Source organism: Tarenaya hassleriana, unplaced genomic scaffold, assembly GCF_000463585.1.
Source record: "Tarenaya hassleriana unplaced genomic scaffold, ASM46358v1 Cleome1, whole genome shotgun sequence".
Classification (NCBI taxonomy): Eukaryota; Viridiplantae; Streptophyta; class Magnoliopsida; order Brassicales; family Cleomaceae; genus Tarenaya; species Tarenaya hassleriana.
Window position 1 is genome coordinate 9238611 of NW_010960187.1, and position 26036 is coordinate 9264646.

The 26036-nt window shown below is 35.9% G+C and overlaps 6 protein-coding genes across 11 annotated transcripts; 4 read left to right on the forward strand and 2 right to left on the reverse strand.

Annotated features, from left to right (window-relative positions):
• Window positions 1-935: 935 nt before the first annotated feature.
• LOC104821094 (cysteine synthase) lies at window positions 936-4269 on the reverse strand. Of its 3 annotated transcripts, none has more exons than XM_010551860.2 (11): window positions 4218-4269; window positions 3831-3888; window positions 3605-3714; window positions 3330-3387; window positions 2826-3089; window positions 2607-2744; window positions 2423-2474; window positions 2155-2234; window positions 1828-1887; window positions 1416-1496; window positions 936-1169 (listed from the first exon to the last, which is right to left on the reverse strand). In XM_010551860.2, exons 2-11 carry the CDS (start codon window positions 3870-3872, stop codon window positions 1077-1079), a joined length of 978 nt encoding a protein of 325 aa, XP_010550162.1. In that variant the 5' UTR covers window positions 3873-3888; window positions 4218-4269; the 3' UTR covers window positions 936-1076. The 3 variants fall into 3 exon arrangements, with proteins under 3 accessions (XP_010550162.1, XP_010550171.1, XP_010550178.1); XM_010551869.2 differs by lacking the exon at window positions 4218-4269 and adding an exon at window positions 4149-4215 and having other exon boundaries at window positions 1077-1169; XM_010551876.2 differs by lacking the exon at window positions 936-1169 and adding an exon at window positions 1179-1340.
• A 3151-nt stretch (window positions 4270-7420) lies between these two features.
• On the reverse strand, window positions 7421-9204 carry LOC104821110 (40S ribosomal protein S24-1-like). The gene is made up of 5 exons (XM_010551890.1): window positions 9023-9204; window positions 8642-8683; window positions 8278-8448; window positions 7801-7887; window positions 7421-7666 (listed from the first exon to the last, which is right to left on the reverse strand). Exons 1-5 carry the CDS (start codon window positions 9092-9094, stop codon window positions 7634-7636), a joined length of 405 nt encoding a protein of 134 aa, XP_010550192.1. The 5' UTR covers window positions 9095-9204; the 3' UTR covers window positions 7421-7633.
• A 2636-nt stretch (window positions 9205-11840) lies between these two features.
• On the forward strand, window positions 11841-15737 carry LOC104821115. The gene is made up of 4 exons (XM_010551900.2): window positions 11841-13284; window positions 13726-14037; window positions 14303-14394; window positions 14595-15737. The coding sequence occupies exons 1-4, from the start codon at window positions 12295-12297 to the stop codon at window positions 15448-15450; spliced, it is 2250 nt and encodes a 749-aa protein (XP_010550202.1). The 5' UTR covers window positions 11841-12294; the 3' UTR covers window positions 15451-15737.
• A 479-nt stretch (window positions 15738-16216) lies between these two features.
• Window positions 16217-19999, forward strand: LOC104821125. Its single transcript, XM_010551910.2, has 6 exons — window positions 16217-16993; window positions 17645-17747; window positions 18252-18307; window positions 18423-18587; window positions 19104-19217; window positions 19636-19999. The coding sequence occupies exons 1-6, from the start codon at window positions 16349-16351 to the stop codon at window positions 19726-19728; spliced, it is 1176 nt and encodes a 391-aa protein (XP_010550212.1). The 5' UTR covers window positions 16217-16348; the 3' UTR covers window positions 19729-19999.
• A 795-nt stretch (window positions 20000-20794) lies between these two features.
• On the forward strand, window positions 20795-21573 carry LOC104821153. The gene has a single exon (XM_010551956.2). It carries the CDS (start codon window positions 20938-20940, stop codon window positions 21331-21333), a length of 396 nt encoding a protein of 131 aa, XP_010550258.1. The 5' UTR covers window positions 20795-20937; the 3' UTR covers window positions 21334-21573.
• Window positions 21237-25818, forward strand: LOC104821131. Of its 4 annotated transcripts, XM_010551920.1 has the most exons (9): window positions 21237-21325; window positions 21580-21741; window positions 22664-23159; window positions 23767-23817; window positions 24340-24473; window positions 24621-24721; window positions 24841-24978; window positions 25132-25291; window positions 25514-25606. In XM_010551920.1, exons 3-8 carry the CDS (start codon window positions 22794-22796, stop codon window positions 25272-25274), a joined length of 933 nt encoding a protein of 310 aa, XP_010550222.1. In that variant the 5' UTR covers window positions 21237-21325; window positions 21580-21741; window positions 22664-22793; the 3' UTR covers window positions 25275-25291; window positions 25514-25606. The 4 variants fall into 4 exon arrangements, with proteins under 4 accessions (XP_010550222.1, XP_010550248.1, XP_010550229.1 ...); XM_010551927.1 differs by lacking the exon at window positions 21580-21741 and having other exon boundaries at window positions 21239-21325; XM_010551946.1 differs by lacking the exons at window positions 24841-24978; window positions 25514-25606 and having other exon boundaries at window positions 25132-25220.
• Window positions 25819-26036: the final 218 nt, after the last annotated feature.

Below are 26036 nucleotides of genomic sequence, written 5' to 3' on the forward strand. Positions count from 1 at the left end.
GATCGTATCAAATCTTTGATCTTCGATCCCGTTCCTCATAAAAATGATGGTTGATAATGAGAGTCAAGATGAAGATGATGATATACCGATCAAGTGGTAATATCATTTCGAGTTTTTTTAAGCATAAGAGAGTCATTTTGTTTGTTTTTTTTCTCTCTCATAATCCCACATGTTTCTAAAGATTATTCGCATAACCGCCAATCATTTTATTCTTGCCAAAATATTTGTTGTCATTAAACGCTTTCGCGTAGTTGCCTTTCAATCTCGGATCAGAGTTATTCTCGAGACTTCTTTCTGCACCGCGAATGTCGTCCTCTTTTTGTTATCATCAAACGATTCTTTTGTGCGTGGTGCCAAAGTTGTAGCACACTCGTTTGTTTGATTTTTTTTTAGTTATGTCTTCTATCGACACAAGTTCGCAAGGTGATATGGTTCAAGCGGCATGCGTTTGATCATCTTTTCAGCAAGTTGGGCGTTTCGTGATCTTTCACGCTCCAACTTGAAGGGGATGTTGAAATATACCAGATCTTGAAGAATATTACGAAATATATCAATTTTATCAAATCTAGAAAATATATATTTAGAAATAGTTATTATTTTATTTAGTTTATTTATTCAATGTAAGACTCTCATCTATTTATATATTATTCTGATTATGAATAAAGACATCATTCCGCAAATTTCTACACGTTTTGGAGTAGTCTTAGTATGGATGACTTCCTGGAAAATACTTATTTTCACCCGATATCTTATTTTTTTTTATTACATGAGATATTGCTCGGTATCATCATAAATTCTAAGATTTGCAACGCATTATCGTGTTGTATCAAGTAGGTTCTCATAGTTGCGTTTGTAAATTTACGACATTTTACAGGTTTCTCGGATGGACTTCGGATTCAGAAATTCGTTTTGAATTAAATCTCACATGTATGAACTGTTAAATTTGGCCGAAGCTGAAATCTTTATTCAAGTGATGAAGCAGCAAAGGAATGGAATGGACATTCATTGGACGAGGGAATAGAGATTATAAAACCGAGAGAGTTCGGGTAAATGTCTAAAGAAGCTCCTGCTTCTTCTTAGGGTTCGAAGGTCATCGTTTCCGCTTCTTTCCTCACAGAGTCGAACAACACAGATGACAGGTACCGCTCCCCAAAGCTTGGGAAGACGACCTGCGCAGACATATCCGAAACCACGAATCACTGATATTTCCCCGGAAAAACAAGAAACAAATGCAATAGTCTTAAGACTCTTAACCGGATCGAGTAAAATCCTCTTCTGTTTCAAGGAAGGGCTCAGATTTCCCCTGGCACGGTGCATAAGTTTTGGAAAATGGTTCAAGCCTAATCATGAGTTGGTTTGAAAAACTTCAGCGACCCAAACCTACGATCCAAATGATGAGGGAAGATGAGACTTACGACGAAGAGCTTCCCGGCATTCTCTTGCCTCTTTGCTAACTTGATTGCAGCAACAGCCGCTGCACCAGATGATATCCCGACCTATGTACTCCCCACAAATTTAAAATTCAGTTTCCATTCCAACGTTGGACCATAGCAAGAATACCCAATATTTTGTAAATTGAGTATGCCATATGTGCTAATATATGTGTGACTATCACACATATACCTATTACTTATGGACCAAAACCAATTATAGTGTATGTAATTGCAGATGTCAATAAACCCGCTAAAAATGTAAAACCCGAAATGTCATGCATGTCGTGCGTGTATGTGTATTGTAATCATGAACCTATGACGTAATATATACGAGAAAGAAATGCCAGTATGAATCTCGGGATAGCGGATAAATGGCAGAAGGGGCAAAACTTACAAGCAGACCCTCCTTCAGAGCAAGCTGCTTGGCCATCTCAATAGATTCTTCGCTCGTCACCTGCAAAAAGAGAGACAATATTATCTAGTACTGACAACCACCTACCTGAACTTAAGCTATAGTGTCTAACAAAAGTAAATCCTTCATCAGTGTTTTACCCATTCTAGCCACTTCATTCCCAACAGAAAACACTACACTTGAACAAATTACAAGGTTAAGGTGTAAAGGAAGCATTTATTATGGATATGTATCTCTCTTCAAGTTTATATCTGATGCAGAAAAGTGTGTTCATTTACTAGGACTAGGAGACATAAATTCAATACTTACTGTAACAACTTCATCAAGCAAATTGACATCCAGAACTCCAGGAATGAAACCAGCACCAAGGCCTTGAATCTTATGTGGGCCTTAGACATGAAAAAGTAAATGATCAATTTATGCCCATCATAAACCAGATGGGTGAATAAGTTTTAGACAGTCCAAAAACGAAAATAAAGCTATGAGAAATTAAAACCAGATAACATTAAGGGAACGGTGATAAGAGTTGTATGGCATGGCTTAAAAACATAGGAAAATGGTAAGAGGCATGGCTTACCTGGTTTCCCACCAGATAGAACAGCACTTTCCATTGGCTCAACACCATAGAGCTAACAAATCACAAGATAAGCAAAGAAAAAAGACACGATCAGGAATAACCAGGAGAAATTCAAACCATACAAATAACATAAATGTGTGTGAGAGAGAAGGCACTAAATTGTCTAGGAAGGAATGGAAAGTACCTTTACATCTGGTTTCTGTTCCCTGAGATAACTTCCAGCACCTGTGACTGTACCTCCTGTACCAATTCCAGAGATAAGAGCGTCCACTTTCCCGTCAGTGGCTTTCCATATCTCTGGTCCAGTAGTCTCATAATGGATCTAACAAGATAATTAATATAAGATTTAGAAACCCAAGAACGAAGCTAGAAAAAAGAATAAGGGGAATCATATCTGACATACCTTAGGATTGGCAGGGTTTTCAAATTGCTGAAGGATATAAGAATTTGGAGTTTCTGCCCGTATGTCTTCGGCCTTTTGAACAGCGCCTTTCATGCCCTTTGCTGGGTCGGTGAGAACCAGCTCAGCTCCAAAAGCACGGAGGACCATTCTTCTCTCCAAGCTCATTGTGGCAGGCATGGTAATTATAAGTTTGTATCCCTTCGCGGCTGCCGTGAAAGCGAGCCCTATGCCAGTGTTTCCGCTTGTCGGCTCAATCAGTATGCTCTATAAAAACACAGGGAAAATTTTCGTATTAAGCCTAAATAGCTTCTAAACCATGCTGCTGAAAAAGTGATGCCATGTATTTGCAGAGGCTAAGCAACATCTTGCTTTATCTTATGGTATCAGTAGATATGAGAAGGGATGATTAATGTTTAGCTAGGTTTCAAGATATTAGCTGCAAGAAAAATACTCCAAGTGCGCTAACGGAGTCACAGAAAACATGCAAAATATATAAAAACTAACCTCACCCGGTTTGATGAGTCCCTTCGCCTCTGCATCCGCGATCATGCTATATCCAATCCTGCATACAAGAGATATTCGACATGACGGACATGTTGTTTGGTCAAGCAAAAGTCGGCAATAGCTAACCGAAAAATATAGTCAGAAATCGATAGAAACTCAACACGGTACAAAATCTTCGAAAATCGAAACTATATCCTCATCACGCGTAGCTCCAAGCAGTTATATTGTATGGCACAAAACTATATATTACAAAGATACAGTAAAGTGGAAGGTACCTGTCTTTCACGCTAGAGCAGGGCTCCATCATCTCAAGTTTTGCGGCGACGCGAGCAACACAGCCATCCACCACGTGATTGAGAAAAACCAATGGCGTCCGACCGATCAACTGATTCAACCAGAAACAAAACATTGAGAAAACACTTTAGCAATAAAAAAGGCACAAAATTCATATACAACAAGCTAATAAACCATTCAAACAAAAGGGTAGTCAACGCCACTTACTTCTGTAACATCCTTCGCGATGAAATCTTTCTCTTCAACCATTTTGTTCCCGAAATCGCTTCAATAGCAGCACTTGAGACAATCAGATGAAGGGAAAGAAAACTATCGAACAACAAAAACAGATACGAAAAGCAAATTCCAGGTCCAAAATCGAACAAATAATTATATGATATCTAAGATATTCGAATTCTCACAATCGAACATCTGAGATCGAAGGAGAGGTCAAACTAAACATGCAACAAAAATACATGAACCGAAATCAAATATCCAAAATTTCCTAGAACATCGAAGCTGAAGAAAAATCAAAGCCAAACTTACTAGAACAGTGAGAAAATGGCGATTCGAATTTCCTCAAAACGTAAAAATCAGAGATTCGAAGCTCCTTACCTTGAAGGCTGAGAGAGAGAGACGAAGAAGACGAGTCGCGGATTTCCTTAAAAACTTGCATTGGCGCTTTTTGGTTGTCAAAGACAGAAAATGGACTAAAATGCCCCTCTATGAATTACACGTGGACAGTGATCTTATTTTCAATTTTACGTTACAAGCCCATAATATATTTCAGGAATACATAAATTAAAATGTGTATTTTTTATAATAAAAAAAAATTGAAATTATATATCTCATAATTTTCAATTTTGAACGAATATAAGAAATCTGAACTTCTTTCTAGGTATATTATCAGTATATTATAGGAAAATTATTTTGTTAATTTTTATTATATTGGTTTGACCCTCCATTGTTTTGTATACCCTTCTTCTGTTCTCGCAAATAATTATGTCTTTCACTTTAATTTCTATAATGCAAAACCCATTCTAATGCTTTGTCCACGTAGTTCTCCAATGAATTTAATTATTTATTTAAATGTTTTTAGAAGACTATGTAAAACTAATATTTAAAAAAATGAAAGCTAAATATTTTTTGGAATAATAGAATTTTAGATAATAAATAGGGATGGACACTTTGGTTCGGAAATTTAGTTCCGATTTAAAATCAAACCGGATCGAATCGAACCGAATAACATTCGATCCTAATTTGATACATTTTTTATAGAACCGAATGAACCGTTCTCGAATTGAACCGTATGAATATCGAATCAAAATTCGAATTTTCCACTAATATATATGTAAATATTATAGTTTGGTATTTATTTGGTATTCATATAATTATACCATTCCGAACCGAACCGTTTAACATTTTGTTATAGTTTGGTACATTTTTTATAAAACCGAAAATACCGTTCCCGAATCGAACCATTTTGAATACCGAATCGAAACCCGAAACGTCTATGCTTGAAAATAAGTTGTGTAATTTGAAAAATCAGTTTGATGATTGTAGAGGATTTAGGTTTTAATTTAAGATCTAGTTTTGAGGTTAATTTCTTCATTTATTAATTCAAAAAAGTATATATTTCATTATTTCACTTTTTTATAACTTTGATGTTCACATGTGCTTTGATGTGGGAAACGAGATTATTTTAAAACAATTGTGTATTTTTGTGCTTTGATCTAAACAACCTAACAATAATGATCATATTTCAAAACGATAATTATCTTGAACGATGTGACGTGCCATCTGATTATGGTCAGAAGAAATAAATTAGAGGTATTATATCAATTATTTAAATAAAAGAAAAAATATTTTTTCGAATAGAGATAACTTTTATTTTAGGTTTTTTATTTTAATTTTTGAATTTTGGTTTTTAGTTTTTAGTTTTTGTTTTTTGGATTCTTTAATATAATTTTTTATTATTTTTTTCACAAAATGATTTTTTAAATTTTTTAAAAAATAATTTTGTAAAAATTTGAATGATAGTTTTTTATTTTTGGATTTAAAATACTCCGACAACTCGGACCATTCAATACCAATATATATACAAAATAAAATGCAGAATGTTGAAAATTAAAAAATTGCTTTTCAGTAAAAGGAAATCAATTCCAAATTGACTGATTACAATTTCTAATGTTTTATGGATAATTGAAAATTGGTAAAATCGTTAAATGATATTTAGACATTTTTAAAAATTGAATTAATTCGAAAATTACAGCCATTATATATCAATAAATACAGATAATTTTCACTACCTTATTTTATTTTATTTTTTATCGTGAGAAGATTTTTTAGTCGTCTATTTTTGTTTTCGCACTAAGGCAAATGAATTAATCATTTTGAAATAGAGAATGAAAGAAGTTTTAATTATTTAAATGATATAAATATTATATCCTTAAGAATGAACTAGCACATGGCAGTTTGAATAACTAGATAAAAATAATATTTATTTATTTTGTATAAATGCAAGCTGTCTTTTGTGGAATCGAATTTGTTTATTCATTCTAAATTTGATTTTACTAATGATAGGATTCGTCAACTATCGATTACTCATTCTATTTCTATTATTTTATTACATTTGACAATACATTACGGTCCAAAAAACTATCATCATAGAACCCATACCAAGTGAATGGATTGTCGCAACGTATGTAATTGTTTAATGTAATCCACATTTTCTATGCGATAATTGTAAAAAAAAAATGTATAATATGCGATTTACTGTTTTATAATCATTTTTCATAAAAAAAATATATAAATATCTTATATCACCTTAATTAAAAAAAAAAAACCTCCAATGTGGTACTTAAAAGGTCAAAATGTTTTTTGACCGAAATGCCCTTGTTTTATATCAAAATACCCCTTGTTAATCTGTCCTGGAACAAGATCCAAATCTTACAACATTGCATTATTATCCTTTTGTAGGATTATATATATATATATATATATATATGTATATTAGATATACAAAAATTTATGATTCGATCATTCATAATACCATGAGAAAAGCAGTTCAAAGAACGAACTTCTTATAGTCACTTGTCCAATTTAATGATCATGTCATTGTAACTAAGTTTCTCCATAACACAGGAAGAAGTGCTCATAGTCATGGCCAGGGCCCAGGCCTCCACACGGATATTCGATTGGTTCCAATTCTAAATTTTTCTAGGCGTCATCGGTGGACGAATATCCGAACGACGAACACTTTGAAGGTATTCCAAATGTTAGGATATTATACGGGTGGACGTTTCACTATTCGGTTCGGCAATAATTTGGTCCGGTTCTTTTGGTTTTGTAAAAGTATATACTAATCGGTTATTATATCATATTTGATTCGGTTCGGTTCTGGTTCTTATTAAGAAAATTTTAGATTTTTTTTTTTAAAAAAATGGTGTTCTGTTTAATTTCGAAAATTTTGGTTTTGTAAAAAAATTGCTATTTGGGATTTTACACGGTCCGGCTCGGGAATGGTACCTCGTTTTTCGGTTAAGTACGGTTTGGTTTCTTTAGTTTATATTAGATTCTATTAGAATCTGAATCTGAATATTATGAAATCAAATCATATCCAGTGGATTGACAAGAACATTGAATTACATACCCATTTTCACCACATTCAGATTCTTTTGCAGGCATCAGACACCAGTAGTATGTTGTTGTTTTGGATCGGTTTGAATGGTTTAAAATTGCTTAGTAATTCCTAAAGATAAATTGATTTTGGGTCCGAGTTCTCATTTGTGCAAGTCGAAACATATTTCATAAAACCATATACTATAACGTCACATATAAAAAACCATATAATATGGAACAAAAACAATTTTCTGAATATGATTCGACGTTTAATGAAAAATTATGTGTAACCAAAGGGTATGTTCCAAAATCGGGGACAAAAGACAGAATCTTGAAAGGAACCTACAAAGCAAGCGACCACCTCCGAAGAAACCAAAGTCATCACAGCCTTCTTCCGGACACGAGCATTCTCATTTCTTCTTCCCGGCATCACCAGCCTTTGTCTGCACGTAAAAAAGGCGGGGAAAAGATAGGCATCGCCGTCGTTATGATGATTAATGGAAGGAGACGAATAAATTATGGGCAGGCGAGTTTATGAACGGTTGGATTTGGAACAGTAAGATTTTTGTGGGTTTACCTTCTTGACACCGCGGATTTTCTTGGTTCTGTTCTTCCTCTCCTTCATCTGTTTCCTCGACTTCTCTACCTTGGTGTCAAGTCCGTTCTACAAACGCCGGTAAAGTAAATTGTTATGTCCTAAGTTCCATATTGTAATAGTCAACGAGCCTAGATGTCCGTTAAGGCAAAATCCTAGAATGAAACCCAAAGGGTCGTTCGTGAAGGATATTTCATAACCAGAGAGTCAACATGGAAGTCTATCTCAACGGCTGGAGAATCCTAGAGTGAAACCAAAAGAGTCCTGAAGAATATTTTGCAATCTTTCTATCTTGGTACAATCCAATAAGCTACTTATTGGTCCTATCGGCTATCAGAACTTAGGAGATTAACTTGAATTACTCGTCAAACTATACTTGGAAAACAAAACTTATGTAATCGATTAGTTTCTCAATAAAAACAACACAAAGATAATGAAGGTGCGACAGTGAATCCTTACCCTAATGAGTCTGTACTTAGGCTCGTACTTCTTAGCATTCTCAACAGAGTCGTAGACCAAACCAAATCCCGTAGATTTTCCACCACCAAAGTGGGTGCGAAACTTGAAAACGAAGATCGAATTCGGGTCCTTCACTTCGTACATTCTAGCTAATTTCTCCTTTAATTCAGCCTTCAAAACCAAAAACACGAACAAAAAAATCAACACCCAAAAAGAAGTTGATAGGATCACACACTTGAATGACAACTATATTGCTTAATGCACAGATTTTTGACAAGCATATGGAAATCCTTTCCACGTTTCTGTGGAATCCCAGAAGAGATTGACATAGGGAAAACAAGCATAACAGGGTTTCAAAACTCACCTTTGAAACATTGGCTCGTCCTGGATGCAAGACATCAATAACCTGCAAATCATAAGACCGAACCAAAATCTTTCTCAGGTTTCTGTAACCTTATGAGCTCAAAATCAGTCCAACTCCTTAGTACACCGGAATTCATATCAGCACTGATACGATTGTAGACCCTAATCCTCAATCGGAATATTCACTGTCTTCTAGACCGTGATTGTAAATATCCTTACGTATCCACATAACTAGAAAATAATCAAATCGGATAAAAATAACGATCAGGAAGAGAGTTCGATGCAGTTCCATTACTCGATCTTCTACAAAATCAATCTCCCACCATACTTCTCACGATCAAACCCTAGTTTCGAACCGAGAGAACACGAGAAAAAAACTCACGAATTGCTTCCGGGAGAGAAGCCTGTTGGTCATGAACTTCCTTGTCCTGATAGTTACCGCCTTGTCCGCCATTGTTGCGCTCGAGGGATGGTTTTGCTATCTAACGCCCAAATTTGAGATCGAAGAACCGACAGGCTCCAATGCAGCTGCTGCTCCACAAGAGAAAACCCAGGTCCCATACAAAAACCGTTAGGTTTTATTGCATCAGAAATTAGGGTTTCCATGTATATCTTGGGCCGGGCTTTAATTGGGCCCACATGGCTCAAATTGAAATCTTGGATGTATTGTCGAAGATCTCTTTGTTTTCTACAAAATTGATGAGCTTAGACATTTACAAAGATTTTTATTATAAGGCGCAGGTTGGCCATTTCGGGTTTAGGCCCGAGTTCGATTCGGTTATATTCAAGTTTGGTTATTTTTTTGGTTAGATTCAGTTCAGTTTTGGTAAAAAAATTAATTTTTTCAAAGAAATTGTCGGATTTTTTGGTTATTTTTTTATTCGGTTCAGTTCGGTTTGATTTCAATTTTTTCAGGTTTAAAAAAATTATAACCGTTCGGTTTTGTTGTCAGATTGGTTCGGATACAGTTACGTCTTATTTGGTTTGGTTGAGTTCGATTATTCGATTAATAACCGAAATATCCACCCCTAGGTGCAACCGTTTTTTAATGTGAGATTATTTTCGTTTTTTAATATACCATATTTTATATTAGGATTGACCAAATACAATTTTTAAATGATACCAGACAATTTTTAAACCAAATACAATTTCTTAATGCAAAATAAATTATTCTGTATTTTTAAATGATACCAGACTATTTTATACCTCTCTCACTTCGATTAATCTTCGTTTTGTTATTTAATTTTTGTGTTCAATAGAATTATTTTAAATATTAAACGATAAATAACTAAAAGAAAAAAAATTAGTTCCAAAACGCTATAACCACCGAAATTAATAAATTTTAAGAAAATCGAGGTGGGGTCCTTGTCTCTTTCAGCTTTCTAGTTCTTGAACAGATAAAAACAAAAATCTATTAGTTTGGATCTCAAACCAAACATTCTTTTCCGACGGAAATAACATATTTTCTGATGGGGATTTTTCAGATAAAATAATACAATGCCATTTCCGATTTCATCGTTATGGTCGCCGAGTTTTTTACAAAATACTTTTTACACCTCATAAAAAAAATAAATTGGATGTTTTAGATTTTAATTGGGTTTTAAAAAAAATAGTTTGATTTGAATCCGTTTAGATTTTGATTTTGATTTTTTTCCACTGAAAAAAAAAATATGTTTTAACAAAAAAAATATTTGAATATTATTTTTTTAAATTATTTTTTAATTGAAAAAATTCAAAAAATATCTAATTTCAAAATCATCCATTTATACCTCTAACTATCAATAAATCCAATAAAATTTCAATGTTTAAATAAACATTGGAAAAACTCTTATCTTCTGGAAGAAACATCTATTTAAAAACCAAATCATTACAAAATCCAAATAAAAATAAAATTTATAAAGACATATTATAACGTTTATTAACTCAATATCCTAAATATTTTATATTAAAAATAAATAATAATATGATGAATATATATAAATATATATGTAAATGTATTATAGCTATTAAATTAATAAAATTATAGTTCAAAATTTTAAATTATTATTTTTTAAACATATTTATAATATACTGTGTACATATCCATTAATTTTATATTTCTAAAAATATAAAAACATATTATATTTATTATTTTATCATTTCAATCATAATTTACAAATATATTTACAGTATTAAATTATTATTATTATTATTATTATTATTATTTTGTACTGCATTGAAATCATATTAACTAATAAAATTTATAGTTTTAAGATACTTTTGTATAGAAATTTTAAATGATAGATTTTAATGGATATTTTTTGTAGAAGTCAAGAATATTGAATATTTTTTTGGTATTTTAATTGTTGAGATTTTAATTGATATATTTGTAAAATTGAGGGGTTTGTTTGAGAATTTCCTTTTAAAAGTTAACTATAATCCAAAATTTTAGTTTAACGTTCAAATGTTTTTAAATTCAATAAAAATCAATTGTTTCTAAATTCAATTAGATATATTTCTATTTGAATACAATTAATAATTATGTTGGATCAATTTGTGGAACCGAAACAAAATATCAACCTGATAAAAACTATAGAGTGAAAGTTTTATTTATGGTACGCATGCATATTTGAAAGTTTCTGGATTTGGTCGGTTTGGTTTACCAAAACCTGGTTTGACCTAAACCGGAGAGACATTCCATGTTGCATCTCTCTCTCAGGTGTCTTATGAAGGCAAAAAAAAGGTTCCTCTGGTCCGTTTTTTTATTACTTTTTTCTTGAATAAAATGTTAGTTTTATTAACTAAAATTTAGATTTAAATAGAAAATTAAACAATATAAAATTAAATCAGACTTAGATAATAACAATCTTTCCCTGGTAATAAGATTTCTTACTTAAATATAATTTATATTTCAGATTATATATCAACCATTTATGGAAATGACTTCACACGACAACTACGTTATATTTTCCACTTAAGATATGCAGATTTATTACTGATCATTGGGAAAAAAGAGAACTCATCACCAGTCCAAATTACCATACATGAAAAAAAACCCGATATTTAATATTTAATTATTTTCACCACCTTTTCTTTATGCACAAATTATTCTTATAAATGAATAAATAAATAAAGAGAGAAAAAAAAAAGTTTCTGGGTTTCGTCTGATGGCTAAGTAACATCTTCTTCTGGCATTTTGCTTGAAGGTCCATTCCATGAGAAGCCACGTAAGCTGCAACATACAAATACCAATCTCCTTCTCTGCTCCTCCTAAATCTGACCAGTCCTCTCTTCTTTATATTGCTTACGTTCACAAGATACAACAACATAAAAAAAAAAAGGAAAATTTTTAATTTTTTTCTCCGTTCACATTCGATTGCTGCAAAACCTATCTGGGTTCACACACCATTTTCATTCATTTCTTCTCTCTGTTTTTTCCCTTGTATTTTTGAGCGTTTTCTTTTCCCTCTCTGGGCTCCATAAAAGTATTAGTTTTTTTTTTCCGTTGGGGGTTCGTATCAAAATCCGTGCTTCCCCATCTGTTTTATAAAATCAAAATCGTGTTTTTTTCATCTGGGTCTCGGCAGAAACCCCGATTTTATCAGAGATCCGTCGTTCTCGAGGTGAAATCTCGAGCCTTTGTTCCCCTTTTGGCCCAAGTGATGCTCTGCAGAAATGGCGAATCTAGTGCCTGGAGTGTTACTGAAGCTCCTTCAGCACATTAACACCGACGTTAAAGTCGCCGGAGAACATCGGTCGTCTCTGTTACAGGTTGTGAGTATAGTGCCGGCTTTAGCCGGCGGTGAGCTATTTCCGAATCAAGGGTTCTACCTCAAAGTCTCAGATTCGTCTCATGCCACATACGTGTCTTTGCCTGATGAACATGATGATTTGATTCTGAGTGATAAGATCCAATTAGGTCAGTTTATTCATGTTGATAGGCTTGAATCTGCCTCTCCTGTTCCGCTTGTTCGCGGTGTAAGGCCTGTTCCTGGTCGACATCCCTGCGTTGGTTGTCCTAAAGATATTGCAGCTACTCATTCACCAGGGTTTCTTCGTAATAACAATGTGAGTGATAATGATGGTAGTAGTGGCAATGGATATAAAGAGAAATCTAAGACATCTGCTAAAGGAATTATTGGGAATGGGAGTGTATATGAGAAGGAGAAATCAGTGGGGAGTAGGCTGAGTCTTAGTTCTAAAGATGAACACTTTAATAGTAAAAAGCCCATGGCTACGGGTTTAGCTCGAGCAAAGTCCCAGCCGGGGAGACTGAGTTTGGATGTGAAGAAGGAAACAATGGGGAAACCGAAGATTTCACGTTCAAATTCGATTCCTTCTTCGCCTAGAAGTTGTTATTCATTGCCTACATCGTTTGAGAAGTTTGGAAATGGGATTAAACAGCAGCAGGAGATGAAGACTAAGGTATTGGAGAGGGGTTCGCCTAGAGCAGCATTGTCAGAGAAAGGGAGGTCTTCTCTCAAGGCTGAAAGTCCGAGTTTCGGGAGAAAGCTCCCAATGATTAAGAATTTTGTGCACGGGATCGAGTATGGGGCCAAGGTGCTAAGGAAGAGTTGGGAGGGTAGTATAGAATTGAAGAGTCGGGATAGCCCAAAACTGAAGGCCGGAAAACATGATTCAACCCCTGATTCCGGGGGTTTATCAGTAAGCGTTTTTTCCAGTCTTGACCTTTTCATTCCAAATAGTATAGGTTTTTACACCTGTGAAGTTGCAGTTGCAGAATTTTGCTTAGCCACAATATCAGTTCTTGGTTTAGTAGCTGAAAATCATGGTCAAACAGGTTTTACTCATTCTTGGCGTAGAATCTATCTTGGTTTGATCTTCATCTTGCTTATCCATATAGGTTACTTCCAAAATCTTGTTTTTATTCATCAGGGTTTGGGGAAAAAAGATTGTTGCTTTTTTCTTATTTTTTTCATCCGGGTCTTGACAAAGTCTTTTCCTTGGAGATCTGACATTTTCTTGGCGAAAACTTGAGTTCTTCCTTTGTGGGTTCGTTTCTTGACAGTTGCCAACGTATTCATCTCTTTCTTTTCTGACATGTCTCGAAGGTAACATGGCAATCGTATAAATTTTTTTTACCAGGCTTCCAGGAGGAAAAGCACATCGAGTGAGAAGCTGCCAACCAAAGAGGAGAGGGCAGATATATTCTCAAGATCGTCGAAGGAGGGAAATAAGATCCAGCCAACTAAGAAAGTCAGTGCAAATGGAACATTGGACGACAATGATAAGACGAGTAGGCCAAAAACGACATCCCTTGGGAAACAATCAACTGCAGGGCAAACGAATAACGGGTTGCCTGCGAATTTGGTCAGAGTCCCTGTAAACGGTAAAAGATTAGCTGATGCAATGATCCAATGGAGTTCACTCCCCTCTTCTCTTTCGAAGCTAGGAAAGGTACTACCTTTACCATTCATGGTTCCTTTTATGTTAAAATGTAGATATACCAATTATGTGAGCAAGAAATTGAAGATAAGAGGAAAGGACGTAAATCGAACTTTCTTTTTTCTTTTGGACAGTCATTCTACTGGAGGTATAGTATACACTCTCAGTTCAAGCATCTAAGTGTTACTGTTTTAGTCTTTTGGTATCGGTATCAAATTATATGCTTTGCTTCTCAGTTCATGACTGATTTCATTGCTCATTTCTTCTTCCCCGGTAGGAAATCTTGAGGCATAGAGATGCGGCTCAAGTGGCTGCCATCGAGGCTATGCAGGAAGCTGCAGCTTCTGAGAGCTTGCTTCAATGCCTCAGGTACTTAAATCTCTTACAAAAATTGTCTTCCCCTCTTGTTTATCAGTTGTGATATCATATCCCACATGGAAATACTTTATACGACAAGTGCAGCTTCGGTCCAAATCGAACAATTCTTTAAGATATCCCTAAAGTTTCTAAATTCGAGTTTACCGATTTGCATTTTGTTATTCTAACATTTTCTGTGTTTCCTTCTGTAGTATGTACTCAGATCTCATGTCAACCGCTAAGGAAGACGATCCACAGCCAGTGGTTGAGCAGTTCTTGAAGCTCCATTGCAGCTTGAAGAACATTCAAACGATAACCGACTCGTTATCGAAAACAATTTCTCCAGCATCATCCCCGGAAAACAAAGAATGTAAATCAGAGGAAGCCATGAAAGTTTCTTCCGAAAGACGGAAGCTTGCAGCCTCATGGGTCCAGGCCGCCTTAGCCACCAACTTATCATCCTTCTCTGTCTACACCAGCAGCAACCCGGCCAAACCTGTCGCCTCGGGTAACAAGCCCGTCTTATTCCTCGAGAACCCGGGCAATAATTCTACAAGTAAAACCCGAGGGAGCGTCCGAACCCGACCAGTGGTTGGTTCCAAGCTCATGGCACAAGGCATCATCCGCAAACCAGGTGACAATGCAAGCCAAAAGACTGCAACCTTGGTGGTTCCGCCTCTCGAATGGGCGAAAGGGAACGGTCTCGACGAGGCGATTGATCTCGTCGAGAAGTTGCAGGTGGTTTCGCAAGATTGGTTCTTGGGTTTCGTGGAAAGGTTCTTGGATGCTGACGTGGATGCATCGTCAAGTTTGTCGGATAACGGGCAGATAGCCGGGATGCTGAGTCAGCTCAAGAGCGTGAATGATTGGTTGGATGAGATTGGATCGTCACCCGGGAAAGAGGAGGGAGGAGATTCGTCAGAAGTGCCAGAGGAAACGATCGAACGGCTAAGGAAGAAGATCTATGAGTATCTTCTATCTCATGTGGAATCAGCTGCTGCAGCTCTTGGTGGTGGCTCGGTTTCTTCTCCAAGACCCAAACCGGTTGAAACAAAAGCAAAAAGATAACCGGTTTGGTTTGGTGTTGGTTTTGTTTTCGGTACAATAATCTTAAAATAGGGAGGCTCCATGGCCATCAATAGCCTCGAGGAGTACTAGGTTATAACTTAAAGCAATGTGAGAGTGGTTTGGTTGTATATATGAATTTGGCGGTGAAATTTTCCGGTATAGATGCGGTTATTTATCATCGGTATGAAGTGTACCGATTCAATATTTTGAGTCTGTTCATGGTATTTATAAAGCCGGTTATCGGTAAGAAGACGTTTTGGATATGGAAAATTTCAATGTTTTAGGCCGGTTTGGGGGTCAATGTTTTTTTTATAAACAGATTACTTTTACTTTGTTTTTATATTTGCTCCGACTTCTTAGACTTTTTTTTTTGTTAGAGTTCAATCTTATTTGATTAATACCATTTTAAAAAAAATGAACCGAACAAAATTAAAATATTTTTTAAATTAGATTGGATTCATCTGGAATTCGATTGTTGTTGTATGTGCATAGTGAAACCGGAATCATATACCGGTTTCTATATGTCAACCGGACCGTTTGAAAGGTTTGAATTCAATTTTAAAAATCTTATCGTATAAAATTAAAATATATTTAAAATTAGATTGGACTCACTCAGAATCCTATGCTATTTGTTGTATGTGCATAGTGAAACCGGAATCATATACCGGTGTTTATACCAGACTGGGTTCAACCGGTCCGGTTCAATAGGATGAAGACGATTAGGATTATCGATATACGAAAATCTACATTATCTTTCTCCGTCCACTAGAAAATTCTCCCTCCAAAAATTGTCGTCGGGGTTTCTCTGTCATCTTGTGTGGTGTTGTTCTTCGCTTCCTCACCACGAAAACCCTAGAAAAATATCACCAGAATCTGAATCTGCTTCCTCAAATCCGCCATGGCAGCAGCTTCAACCTTGCTGGAGTTCAATCCGCTCAAATGGAATCAGCCCTACTCACATATGAAACCGCGTCGCAATCCCAGTTTTCTTCTCTGCTTCAAACAACAAAGCAGATCCAATTCGGCTCATCGTCGCCTCCAATTCACCGTCAAATGCCAGCAATCGACGTTTTCCGGGTTGGAAGTAGGTTCCGATTCAACTGGTGTTCCGAAATGGAAGAATTCGTTTGATGAAATCGCGGATCGAATCATGAAAGCATTAGGGTCTCTTAAGAAACCCGCCATAGCCGCGGTTTTGCTGGGTTTGCTTCTGTTCTACGATCCGAATTCAGCGTTTGCGGCTTCCGGTGGTCGGATGGGAGGAAACGCGTTCTCTTCGCGGTCGCGGAGCTCGTCCTACGCATCTAGAAGTTATTCGGTGCCGCGAACGTCCGGTCCGAGTTTCTCTTACTCGGCTCCGTACTACGGTCCGTCGCCGTTCGGCGGAGGATTCTATGTGGGTCCTGCGGTCGGTGGGTTCTCAAGCTTGTCTCTCATTCTGGTGGGGTTTGCTGCGTTTGTTTTGGTCTCTGGTTTCCTGTCAGACCGGTCAGAGGATGGTGTTCTTACTGCTACGGAGAAAACTAGTGTCATCAAGCTACAGGTTAATCTTACTTTCCCTGAAATATATATATATATATATGAATCTCTGAATCAATTTCCACTGGTTCCTCCAAGTTTTTGTTGTAAATGCTAACTCAATTATTTTGATATAATGGTTACACGGTGATGAAGAAGATGAGTATAGGTGGAATTCGGGTGAAATACCAAATGGGTATTGCATGGTGTGCGTGCTTGATGTTGATCTCGGGGAGTTGTTTTGTATTTGAGAGCAAATGAGGTGGCTTAGTTTTAGCTGTTAGGTACACTGGATCAATGGTGCTCATAAGAACTTTCTGTCGTAGTGGCTTTTTTATTTTTGAGTTTTCAAGTTCAAAGCAAAAGGGTATCAACAGGGTTAATGAGTTCCAAGTTTTAGAGGAGATGGAGATTGCTGTGTAGATTGAGAATGTGATTGCAACTGTAGTTTGCAGTGCTCAAATCTTGTTATAACTCAAAGATGCATGAACAGTTCATCTAGCCAGTGATGTTCTGTTTACTCATTACTTTATAGGTTCTATGGAAACCTGTCTTATCTGTATGCTGGTAATTTGTTGGGTGGCTAACCTTTTGGTTGCCACCTTGAAATTGAATTCTGAATTTCCTTCTTCTGCTTCTGTTAGATTCATTTCTTTTTTTATCTGTATCCTCTTAGGCGGGATTGCTGGGCCTCGGGAGAACCCTGCAACAGGATCTTAATAGGCTTGCCGAAGTTGCAGATACGTCCACATCAGAGGGACTGAGCTACGTTTTGACCGGTAACCTATTTCCCCGAGTCTATATCTAATCTGCTTCACCTTAAATATCACTGAAGGACATGAAGGTGTTGTATGTACTGGCAGCACCATTTTGTTTCTTGTGCTCCCTTGGATTGTGATCTTGAATTATAAGGTCTGGAAACATGGTGGGTAGGAGCATAAATTCGTAATAGCTCCTTAAGCTTACAGATCCTTTTACTAGGGTAGGCATGCATAAAATTTTGGTGCTGCTTCATATCAATGGTGAAAAAGCTGTTAAACTGATTTTCCTGGTGGATGATCTTTCAAACAATTGGTGGACACTGGACACTGGACAGTGTGAAATCATTTCTTACATGTCTAAACATTTATTTTGAGGTTCAGTATTGTGTTCGCTTGTCAGAGAGTTTTGTCGCCAGAATTTTTCTTCCTTAGCCTTTCGATCTGGTTCCATTGTTGCTTCTCTTTTTCACGTATTAGTTTATGGTTGTAATATTTGACTGCTACATGTTTTGTGTCTTGCAGAGACAACATTGGCTTTGCTCCGGCATCCCGATTATTGCATCTCTGCTTATTCATCAGTGCGTTCAATGGATTCTCTCATAAACATGTTTTGTGTCTTTGCCTTATTGCACTGAATCCAAATGGATTTTGTTACATGAACCTAATCTCCATTTTGTCCAATGTATTGTTAAGGTGGATGTGAAACGGAGTGCAGAAGAGGGAGAAAAGCGCTTTAATCAACTATCTATTGAAGAAAGGGGAAAGTTCGACGAGGAGACACTTGTTAACGTGAACAGCATAAAAAGGCAAAGCTCAACAATGCAGAGAGCTAGTGGCTTCAGCAATGAATACATTGTGGTACGTGCAGTCACGTCTCCAATTTTACAATAGCTCCCAGTAGAGCATTGAATGACTAGAGTTAGAAATGACAACTGGTATCTGAAGGATGACACCCAAATGAAAACGTGAAGGGAAAGTGAAGAGAAAACTACACAAACCGACTTTGAGCTTTTTGGATACATCAAAGACACAGAACCAACAATTTAAACTTGGGCTTTTTAAAAAATGCTTAAACAGAAATAGCCTTAGTTGGCGGTTTAATGAGATGGGTTGAGGTCGCATATTTAGGTTAGGTAGCAAAAAAGAAGCAGAATGATGACACAAGCTGCATGGGGTTTAATGGTGAGGGCAACTAAAGTTTCGATTAGGTTTGTGTTGTGTAAGAAATTATAATTGTTAAAGAAATGATTATTAAGGTTAGAATCAGATTTATGGGGTCTAGATTTTGTTTTCCGGCTGTGAGGTGACAAGAGTATCTTGCGTTTGTTTGCTCGTTCTCTTTTACGTTCATGAGGCAGTGCTTCTTATCTTCAGGTGACCATCTTGGTGGCTGCGGAGGGCGTACATAAATTACCGTCAATCAACGGAAGCGTAGACCTCAAGGAAGCCCTACAGAAACTCGGTTCGATACCACGAAACAAAATAATGGTAAGATATCTGAATCGTGCTCTTTCATCCTGAAGGCAGTTTAATTCTATACTGTATATAATCGGACTAGTTTTAAAATTGCAGTGTTTCTGAATCGAGTAAGTGAAGCAGATAGTCGATCCATATTCTGAGCTAGGGTGCATTCCAATACGTTATTTTACGAAGTCAGTGCATAAGGCGAGACATTAGACCGTCCGATTGTTTGTTTGTTAGGAAGAATACTAAGATTCAAAGAGTTTCAAGGTTTTGGTGCATTAGGACTGGGTTTTTGTTAGGTAATTGATGTTTAAATGATTCATTGTAGTTTGATTTGTCCATGGCTGCTCTGTTTTAGACAATGCAACTATTTGAACTCACATATATATGTGTGTATATATATGTATGTGTATGTATATAACGGGTTCGAATGAAAATGCAGGCGGTGGAGGTGCTGTGGACGCCGCAGAACGAGAACGATGCATTGTCGGAAAGGGAATTGCTGGAAGATTATCCGCTGTTGAGGCCTCTGTGATGAGAGAGTGCATGCAATGGTAATGGTAATGGTAATGGAAATCAAAGCATTTCCACGTTCCATGTCATATTGTTCATAGAGGTAGAAAACGATCGAACTCATCTACTCGCTCTTCTTTTGTATATATGGTGAACCATGTTTTATATACATCACAATTACAAAAAAAAAGGAATAAAAACCTGATAAAATTTGTAATGGTTAGCGTATAGGGGGATATTTCAGGTTTGGGATCCATTATTTCTCATTTTATGATTTTAGAACAATTATGTCTGATCTGTTTTTATTATTATTTTTATTATAGGTTTGATTTAGAACAATTATACTCCCTCCGTTTCAAAATATTTTTAGGTTATTTTTCATGTTCAAAATATTTATCATTCTACATTTTCAAGATATTTTTTACGATAATTTCCAATTTTATCTCTATCAAATTCTAATAAACTATTAATGATAACAGTGTTTTTATCATGTGATTTTTTTTCCTCTTTTCTTAAAAAATGTGAAGTAACCTAAAACAACAATTATTCTAAAACGGAGGGGTATCTTCTAATTTTATTCGGATTCTATTCTAATTATGTTTTGTTAAAAACATATTTATTTTCTATATCACTTGGCAATATTTCGAAATGTGAAATGCCATTCTGCATTTCCGGGAACATCCTACATTTGATCGAACTCCCAAATAATACTAGTTAGAGATTATTAAGGAATGATATCTCGGTAACATTCCTTTTTTTTTTATCTCAAATTTATTAATTATTCATATTAGATTTTGAAATAAATATATTCTAAAGTTTATCATTATTTACTTTTTCTGAATTTAATTCAAGTTTCATTAATTTGATTTTAATAAAATCGTATTTAATCAGTTTTTTTAAAATTCGATTTTGATTCGGATATAATTATAGATTAGTCGATTTAATTTAGTTTTATATATCCAAATTATTTACAACACAAACTTAGATTTCCATAGGACAGAAAAGCTCTTCGTCTTACCAATATAAAAAATTAAAAGTACTTGGGTGATGTAAATACTAAATACTGTGTAAAGCCGCATGCTTTAAAGTTTAAAGCATCCAAAAAACATAGGTACGTACGATCCTGTACATGAACCGTTGAGCCAAAAGAGAGAAAGATCGAGTTCATTTCAAAAAAAAAAAAGGAAAGGGAGAACAAGAAGCAACGAATCATCTATCGAATCGATCTCCGATGAGTCTCAGAATGATCGAAGCGGTATTCACGAGCGAAACTCTTATCGGATTCATCTCCGACACAAAATCATTTGAATCCGTCACCGATGAGTATTTCCAGATCCTGGATCTAGACAGAGACGGAATCATCTCGTCGTCTGAGCTCCGGCGAGGTCTGAATCGGATCGTGTCGGTGGAGTCAGAGGTCGCACCGGAGGAAGAGACCGCCGACGTTTACAAGGCGATTCTCGAGAGATTTGGCGAAGAAATTGGTCGAGATCAATTTAGGGATCTGGTTTCAGAGATTTTGAAAGCCATGGCTCGAGCTTTCGGGAAATCGCCGGTAATTATGGTGGTTCATTGCGACGGCTTGATCATGAAAGCTGTTCGTCACGAATCGAAACAAGGTCAGTAATCCATTCGAATCACATATTAGTCATATCGATAATCTGTCAGACAAACAACGATTTATTAATTTTTGTCGATTTCATAAAACTTTTAATCATGTTGTCAACTCGTCGATTTTTTTTTTCGTTTTCGGAAAACAAGTTTCGTTGTCATAGGTTGATCATGAACACTGTTCATCACGAAACGAACACAAGGCATGTGATTGATTTTGGTAACTCATTTTTCCTCTGTTAACTTTTGTCGATTTGAGAAGGGAGCTGGTGAGAGAGAATGATTTTTCTCGGGAAAACGAGGGAAAATTCTTCTTGTAATATTGCTCTAAAAGATGGTGAGTTGTTCTTGGCGAAATCCACTCAGGAAATCATAAATAACGTTGGAGATTGCGAAGAAGATGTGTTTGCTCGGCAAATCAAATGTGAGACTAATTAATACTTTCATAATCTTGCCGATAAATAATACCAGCCGATTATATCACCATCAATTGATCTATCAATAATTTACCACGATTAACTAATGTAAGGCTAACTAATACTTTCATTCTCTTACCATAATACGTACGATGATAAAAATATCATTGTCATATATCATATTATTAATGAATTGATTTATTGTATTATTTAAAAGACAATGGTATGATAATTATAATAAGCTAATTAATTATCTTGAATGAGTGATTGTTTGAAATATTTAAAAATATTAAATTTCTAGTTATATCAATTTGAAATCTCATTTATAGATAAAATTAAACAAAATTTAAATTTAAAATATTTATTTTTAAAAATATCCATTTAAAAAAACTAATCTAAAAACCTAAACAAAATCAATATCAAAAAGAAATTATTTTTATTATTATTATTTTCTTTATCAAACTCATTTTAAAATATCAAAAAGAAATAAAGATTTCAATATTGAAATAATAAAATAACAGTTTTTCCTTTTCATAATAAATTATTATATTATCAATATATTTAAAATCTATTCCGTTTAGAATCTTCATGTATTAACTGATCATTCTAGCTTCAAATGTGTATATGTTTATATAATTATATATAAGATTATAATATGGTCATATATATGAAGAAATATAGTTTAAATACAGTTTATAAAATTTTATATTTTATCTGGATTTGTTGTTTAAGAATTTCTTACTTTTTTAGATTTTGTAAAATAATTTTATTTGTTATTTTAAAGAATTTTCTCTATTATTATTAGTTACGATGATTATTGGGGAGAATAAAGATTTTTTTATTAACTAGTAATTTTTTACAATAATTTTAAAAAACATTTTTAAAATGTATTCTTTAATAATAATTGACATTTTTTTCACATTTGCAAAGAGCCCCAGAAATTTGATGGATGACCGTTTGGACACGACATTGAGCCAACGGCGAGAGGGAGGGGAAAGCAGAAGCGATACAAAGGCAGACCACCGTATGTATCAGACCCAAATTCATTTCTCAAAAAAAAATGAAATCTTTTCTCTCAGTCTCCACTGCTCCGCAGATTCGCTCTTCTCAATTTCTCTCCCTTTCTCGTAGAAATCCGATCTATTTTACCATCAAAATCCCAAGTTCTCTCTCCCTGTCCCCACGTAAGAGACGCTGCGCTTTCGTCCCAATCTGTTCTTCCTCAACCCCACAGAAGCCCTTGATTTCGAAGGGTTCATTGGATTACGATGGGTTTTCGCAGGAGTCAATCGGCGATTTCCATGATGAATCGCCCGAAAATTTCAGAGTTCAAGTGGGCAGTCCGTCGCCATCGTCGATTCTTCGATCAGCCAAGCTGAGCCTGAGCGATCAAGCGTTTTTCCTCTTGGCGTTCATCGCTTGCACGGTTTGTATCCCTTTTGCAATAGTTGAAAATGTCGCCTCCCTGGGTTTGAACTTCTTCGTCGGATCAATTTTCTCCCATGGATCTTTACGATTTCAATCGGAGTTGGTTGTCTCCAGTGATGGGTATCCCGTGAATTTTGAAATGTTTCATAATTATACAGAGATTCTGACTTTGGGGATGAAAATTGCTATGCAAACAATTTAGTGTTTGGTTCCGGCTTGCTTATCCTGAGGATTTCTGATTTAGCCAAGATTCCCTTGTGAAAATTTAAGGTGAAATTCTAGTTTGGTGATGGAGGATTATAGCTCTGAGATCATTAGGGATGATTTTTATGGTTACTGAAAGAAGAAGAGATAGGGGAGTGTAGAAGAGTGGCAATTAATTATTGCATCTTATATGATAATAACTCTTTACACCAAAATGGAATGCCTTGCTTGATGATAATTTAGTAGAAGCAGGTTTGGAAATGTTTGACCTTGGCATCTTTGTTGTTGTTGATGCCATGTGGAAATGTTTTTTTTTTCTTTCATATAATTGTTTCCCCATTTTCATGCATCTTACTAAATTGGCACAGTTTGTTTTGTGTTTTTGTTTTGATTTGTTTCAGACATCAGTGGCTTTTACAAGTCTTGTCATTACAGCTATACCCACCCTCAATGTAAGTCTTGTTCACTATCAGTTATCTGATTCTTTTCCAAAATCCTTTGAATTCGGGGGTTTTATCTGATCCAAATAACCTCACATTTCCGTATAGAGATAAACTTTGTTTCAATGTTTCCTGTCAGCACCCAAGTTGTAGGAAAAGGAAAATCTAAGGAGTAGCATAAAAGTGAAGTATTACTGCCTTAAACTTGAACTAGGACCAGGTTTCTCTCGTAGAACAGGATAATTTGAAGTAAGTAGCACAGATTGGACTTTGATTAATGTTCCTTACCCTTATAGTGTCTAACTCAGCATACCGGTTTTCGATTCCTTTTCTTAATTTTCTGAAATTTATCCGATTCAATGAAGTATGGAAAATTTGACAATGTGGTCGATTTCCTTGCTCACCCCTTCCTCTGGGCGGGAGGATACGTTGATATATATCATCATCATCATCATCATCATCATCAGTGTTTCCAGTTGTGACCATTGCATTGAAACCTGTACTTATCTGTGTTTCTTTTACAAAAATGTTCAGGCAATGGGTAGGGCTGCAACTTCCCTTGCAAAACTAGCGGACACTGCTCGTGAAGAGCTGCCGAGCACAATGGCCGCTATAAGGCTCTCAGGCATGGAAATAAGCGATCTTACCCTTGAACTCAACGATTTGAGGTGATCCTTTATTTACCTCTAATCATTCTTGTTATACTATATGGTCTTATCCCCTGGTCTACCATATGTTTGAGACATTTTTAACATTTTCATCCTCTGGTGTGTTGTCTTGGATTAATATATCAAACGTTGTGAATATGACTTCAGCCATGAGATAGCTGATGGGGTCAACAAATCGACTCAAGCTGTTCAAGCAGCTGAAGCTGGAATCAAACAGATAGGAGTTCTTGCCCGCCAACAGACTATGTGTAAGCTTCTCTCTTTTTTCAATTTACCTCTATCTCGTCTACTAAGGTCCTGTCTCCATTCTTCCCGGGTTACTTTAAGATTCACACCATTTGAACTTTCCCCATTCATGTTACCTTAGCGGTGGGTGCGGGTCGGGTATCAGGATTTTTGGGATACCCGGTCTCAGTTTCGCCCCAAGGGTTTTTTTTGGGAACATTATCTCGGTCTCAATCTCACGAGACCCCAGGTTCTCGTGGCCGAAGTCAGGTACCCGCAGGTATTCGAACCCATAGAAACTTCGTTGATTTTAGGGTTATATTGGTAATTTGATACCAAATAGACCTAGGTATTACTGTAAATACATTCAAATAATAGGGATAAACATAATTTTTCTTCTGCCGGATATCCGCAATAATCCGTCATGATTCAGAAAAACCCGAGCCCGAACCCGTGGTATCCGAGTTCTTGGCCTTGTCGCACCTGTATTCAGCTTTGTTGGTTGTCGGGTACCCTCTGAGACCGGGTATCCGAAAGCCCGCGGGTCTCGAGTATCTGCGCCCAGCCCAAGTATAAATCACAATTTGGAACGTGTAAGTTCCATTTCTTTTAACCTCCTTACACATCAAAATCCAATTTGTTGGCTCTCCTCCATAATGGAAACCGGAGGTCTTTATTCTATTTTTTTTTCCATCTTCTTGAGCAACTCAGTTAGAAATATAAATCATGGTTTGCTTTTTGATTTCTTATTCCCCATTTTCATTCATTGACCAAAGTCTTAAAGGTTTTGTATAATGAAACAATGGTTGATGCAGCCATGATTCAAGAGAGAGCGAGTTTACCGGCAATATCGTTGCAACCCGTCGTGAGTGGTGCAGCCAAGAAAACTTCTCGTGCGGTCAGGCAAGCCACCAAGACCCTACTCAACATTATAGCCGGTGGTGGAGACAATGAAGAAGATTCTTCCAATGTATAGACTGGTATTTGCCTGTGTTCGTGGTTTAATCATAACCGGACAGATAGTCGTCCGGTATGCACAAACCGGTAGAGAATTTAATCTTTTAGGGTTTCGATCGGACATGAAGGTAAAAAGCCTTGGAATACGAGAAGGGTTGAGCTTTCTGCTGTCTATAACTTGTTTTAGTCCATAGAACATTCACCAATCATTTACATAAATAAATTTAATTGCCCATCTCATATGGAATGAAATCAACTATTTTAGACACGCCAAATAAAAACATTTAAAAAATATGTAATCAGTTGATTTTATCTTAAAATATTCACAAATTCGCTATAAATTGTCGAATTCAAAGTAACGTTAGATTAAGATTCTTTAAT

Coding starts and splice junctions, on each gene's coding strand:
- LOC104821094 (XM_010551860.2), bottom strand. CDS start 3,872: ATGGTTGAAGAGAAAGATTTCATCGCGAAGGATGTTACAGAA. Junction 2,235..2,422: donor TCTATCTGGTGGGAAACCAG/GTAAGCCATGCC, acceptor TTCATGTCTAAG/GCCCACATAAGATTCAAGGC. Junction 1,497..1,827: donor CTCTGAAGGAGGGTCTGCTT/GTAAGTTTTGCC, acceptor GGGAGTACATAG/GTCGGGATATCATCTGGTGC.
- LOC104821110 (XM_010551890.1), bottom strand. CDS start 9,094: ATGGCGGACAAGGCGGTAACTATCAGGACAAGGAAGTTCATGACCAAC. Junction 8,684..9,022: donor TTCTCTCCCGGAAGCAATTC/GTGAGTTTTTTT, acceptor TATGATTTGCAG/GTTATTGATGTCTTGCATCC. Junction 8,449..8,641: donor GACGAGCCAATGTTTCAAAG/GTGAGTTTTGAA, acceptor TTGGTTTTGAAG/GCTGAATTAAAGGAGAAATT.
- LOC104821115 (XM_010551900.2), top strand. CDS start 12,295: ATGGCGAATCTAGTGCCTGGAGTGTTACTGAAGCTCCTTCAGCACATT. Junction 13,285..13,725: donor CTGATTCCGGGGGTTTATCA/GTAAGCGTTTTT, acceptor TTTTTTTACCAG/GCTTCCAGGAGGAAAAGCAC. Junction 14,395..14,594: donor AGCTTGCTTCAATGCCTCAG/GTACTTAAATCT, acceptor TTCCTTCTGTAG/TATGTACTCAGATCTCATGT.
- LOC104821125 (XM_010551910.2), top strand. CDS start 16,349: ATGGCAGCAGCTTCAACCTTGCTGGAGTTCAATCCGCTCAAATGGAAT. Junction 16,994..17,644: donor CTAGTGTCATCAAGCTACAG/GTTAATCTTACT, acceptor GTATCCTCTTAG/GCGGGATTGCTGGGCCTCGG. Junction 17,748..18,251: donor ACTGAGCTACGTTTTGACCG/GTAACCTATTTC, acceptor TGTGTCTTGCAG/AGACAACATTGGCTTTGCTC.
- LOC104821153 (XM_010551956.2), top strand. CDS start 20,938: ATGAGTCTCAGAATGATCGAAGCGGTATTCACGAGCGAAACTCTTATC.
- LOC104821131 (XM_010551920.1), top strand. CDS start 22,794: ATGAAATCTTTTCTCTCAGTCTCCACTGCTCCGCAGATTCGCTCTTCT. Junction 23,160..23,766: donor TGGCGTTCATCGCTTGCACG/GTTTGTATCCCT, acceptor GATTTGTTTCAG/ACATCAGTGGCTTTTACAAG. Junction 23,818..24,339: donor CAGCTATACCCACCCTCAAT/GTAAGTCTTGTT, acceptor AAAAATGTTCAG/GCAATGGGTAGGGCTGCAAC.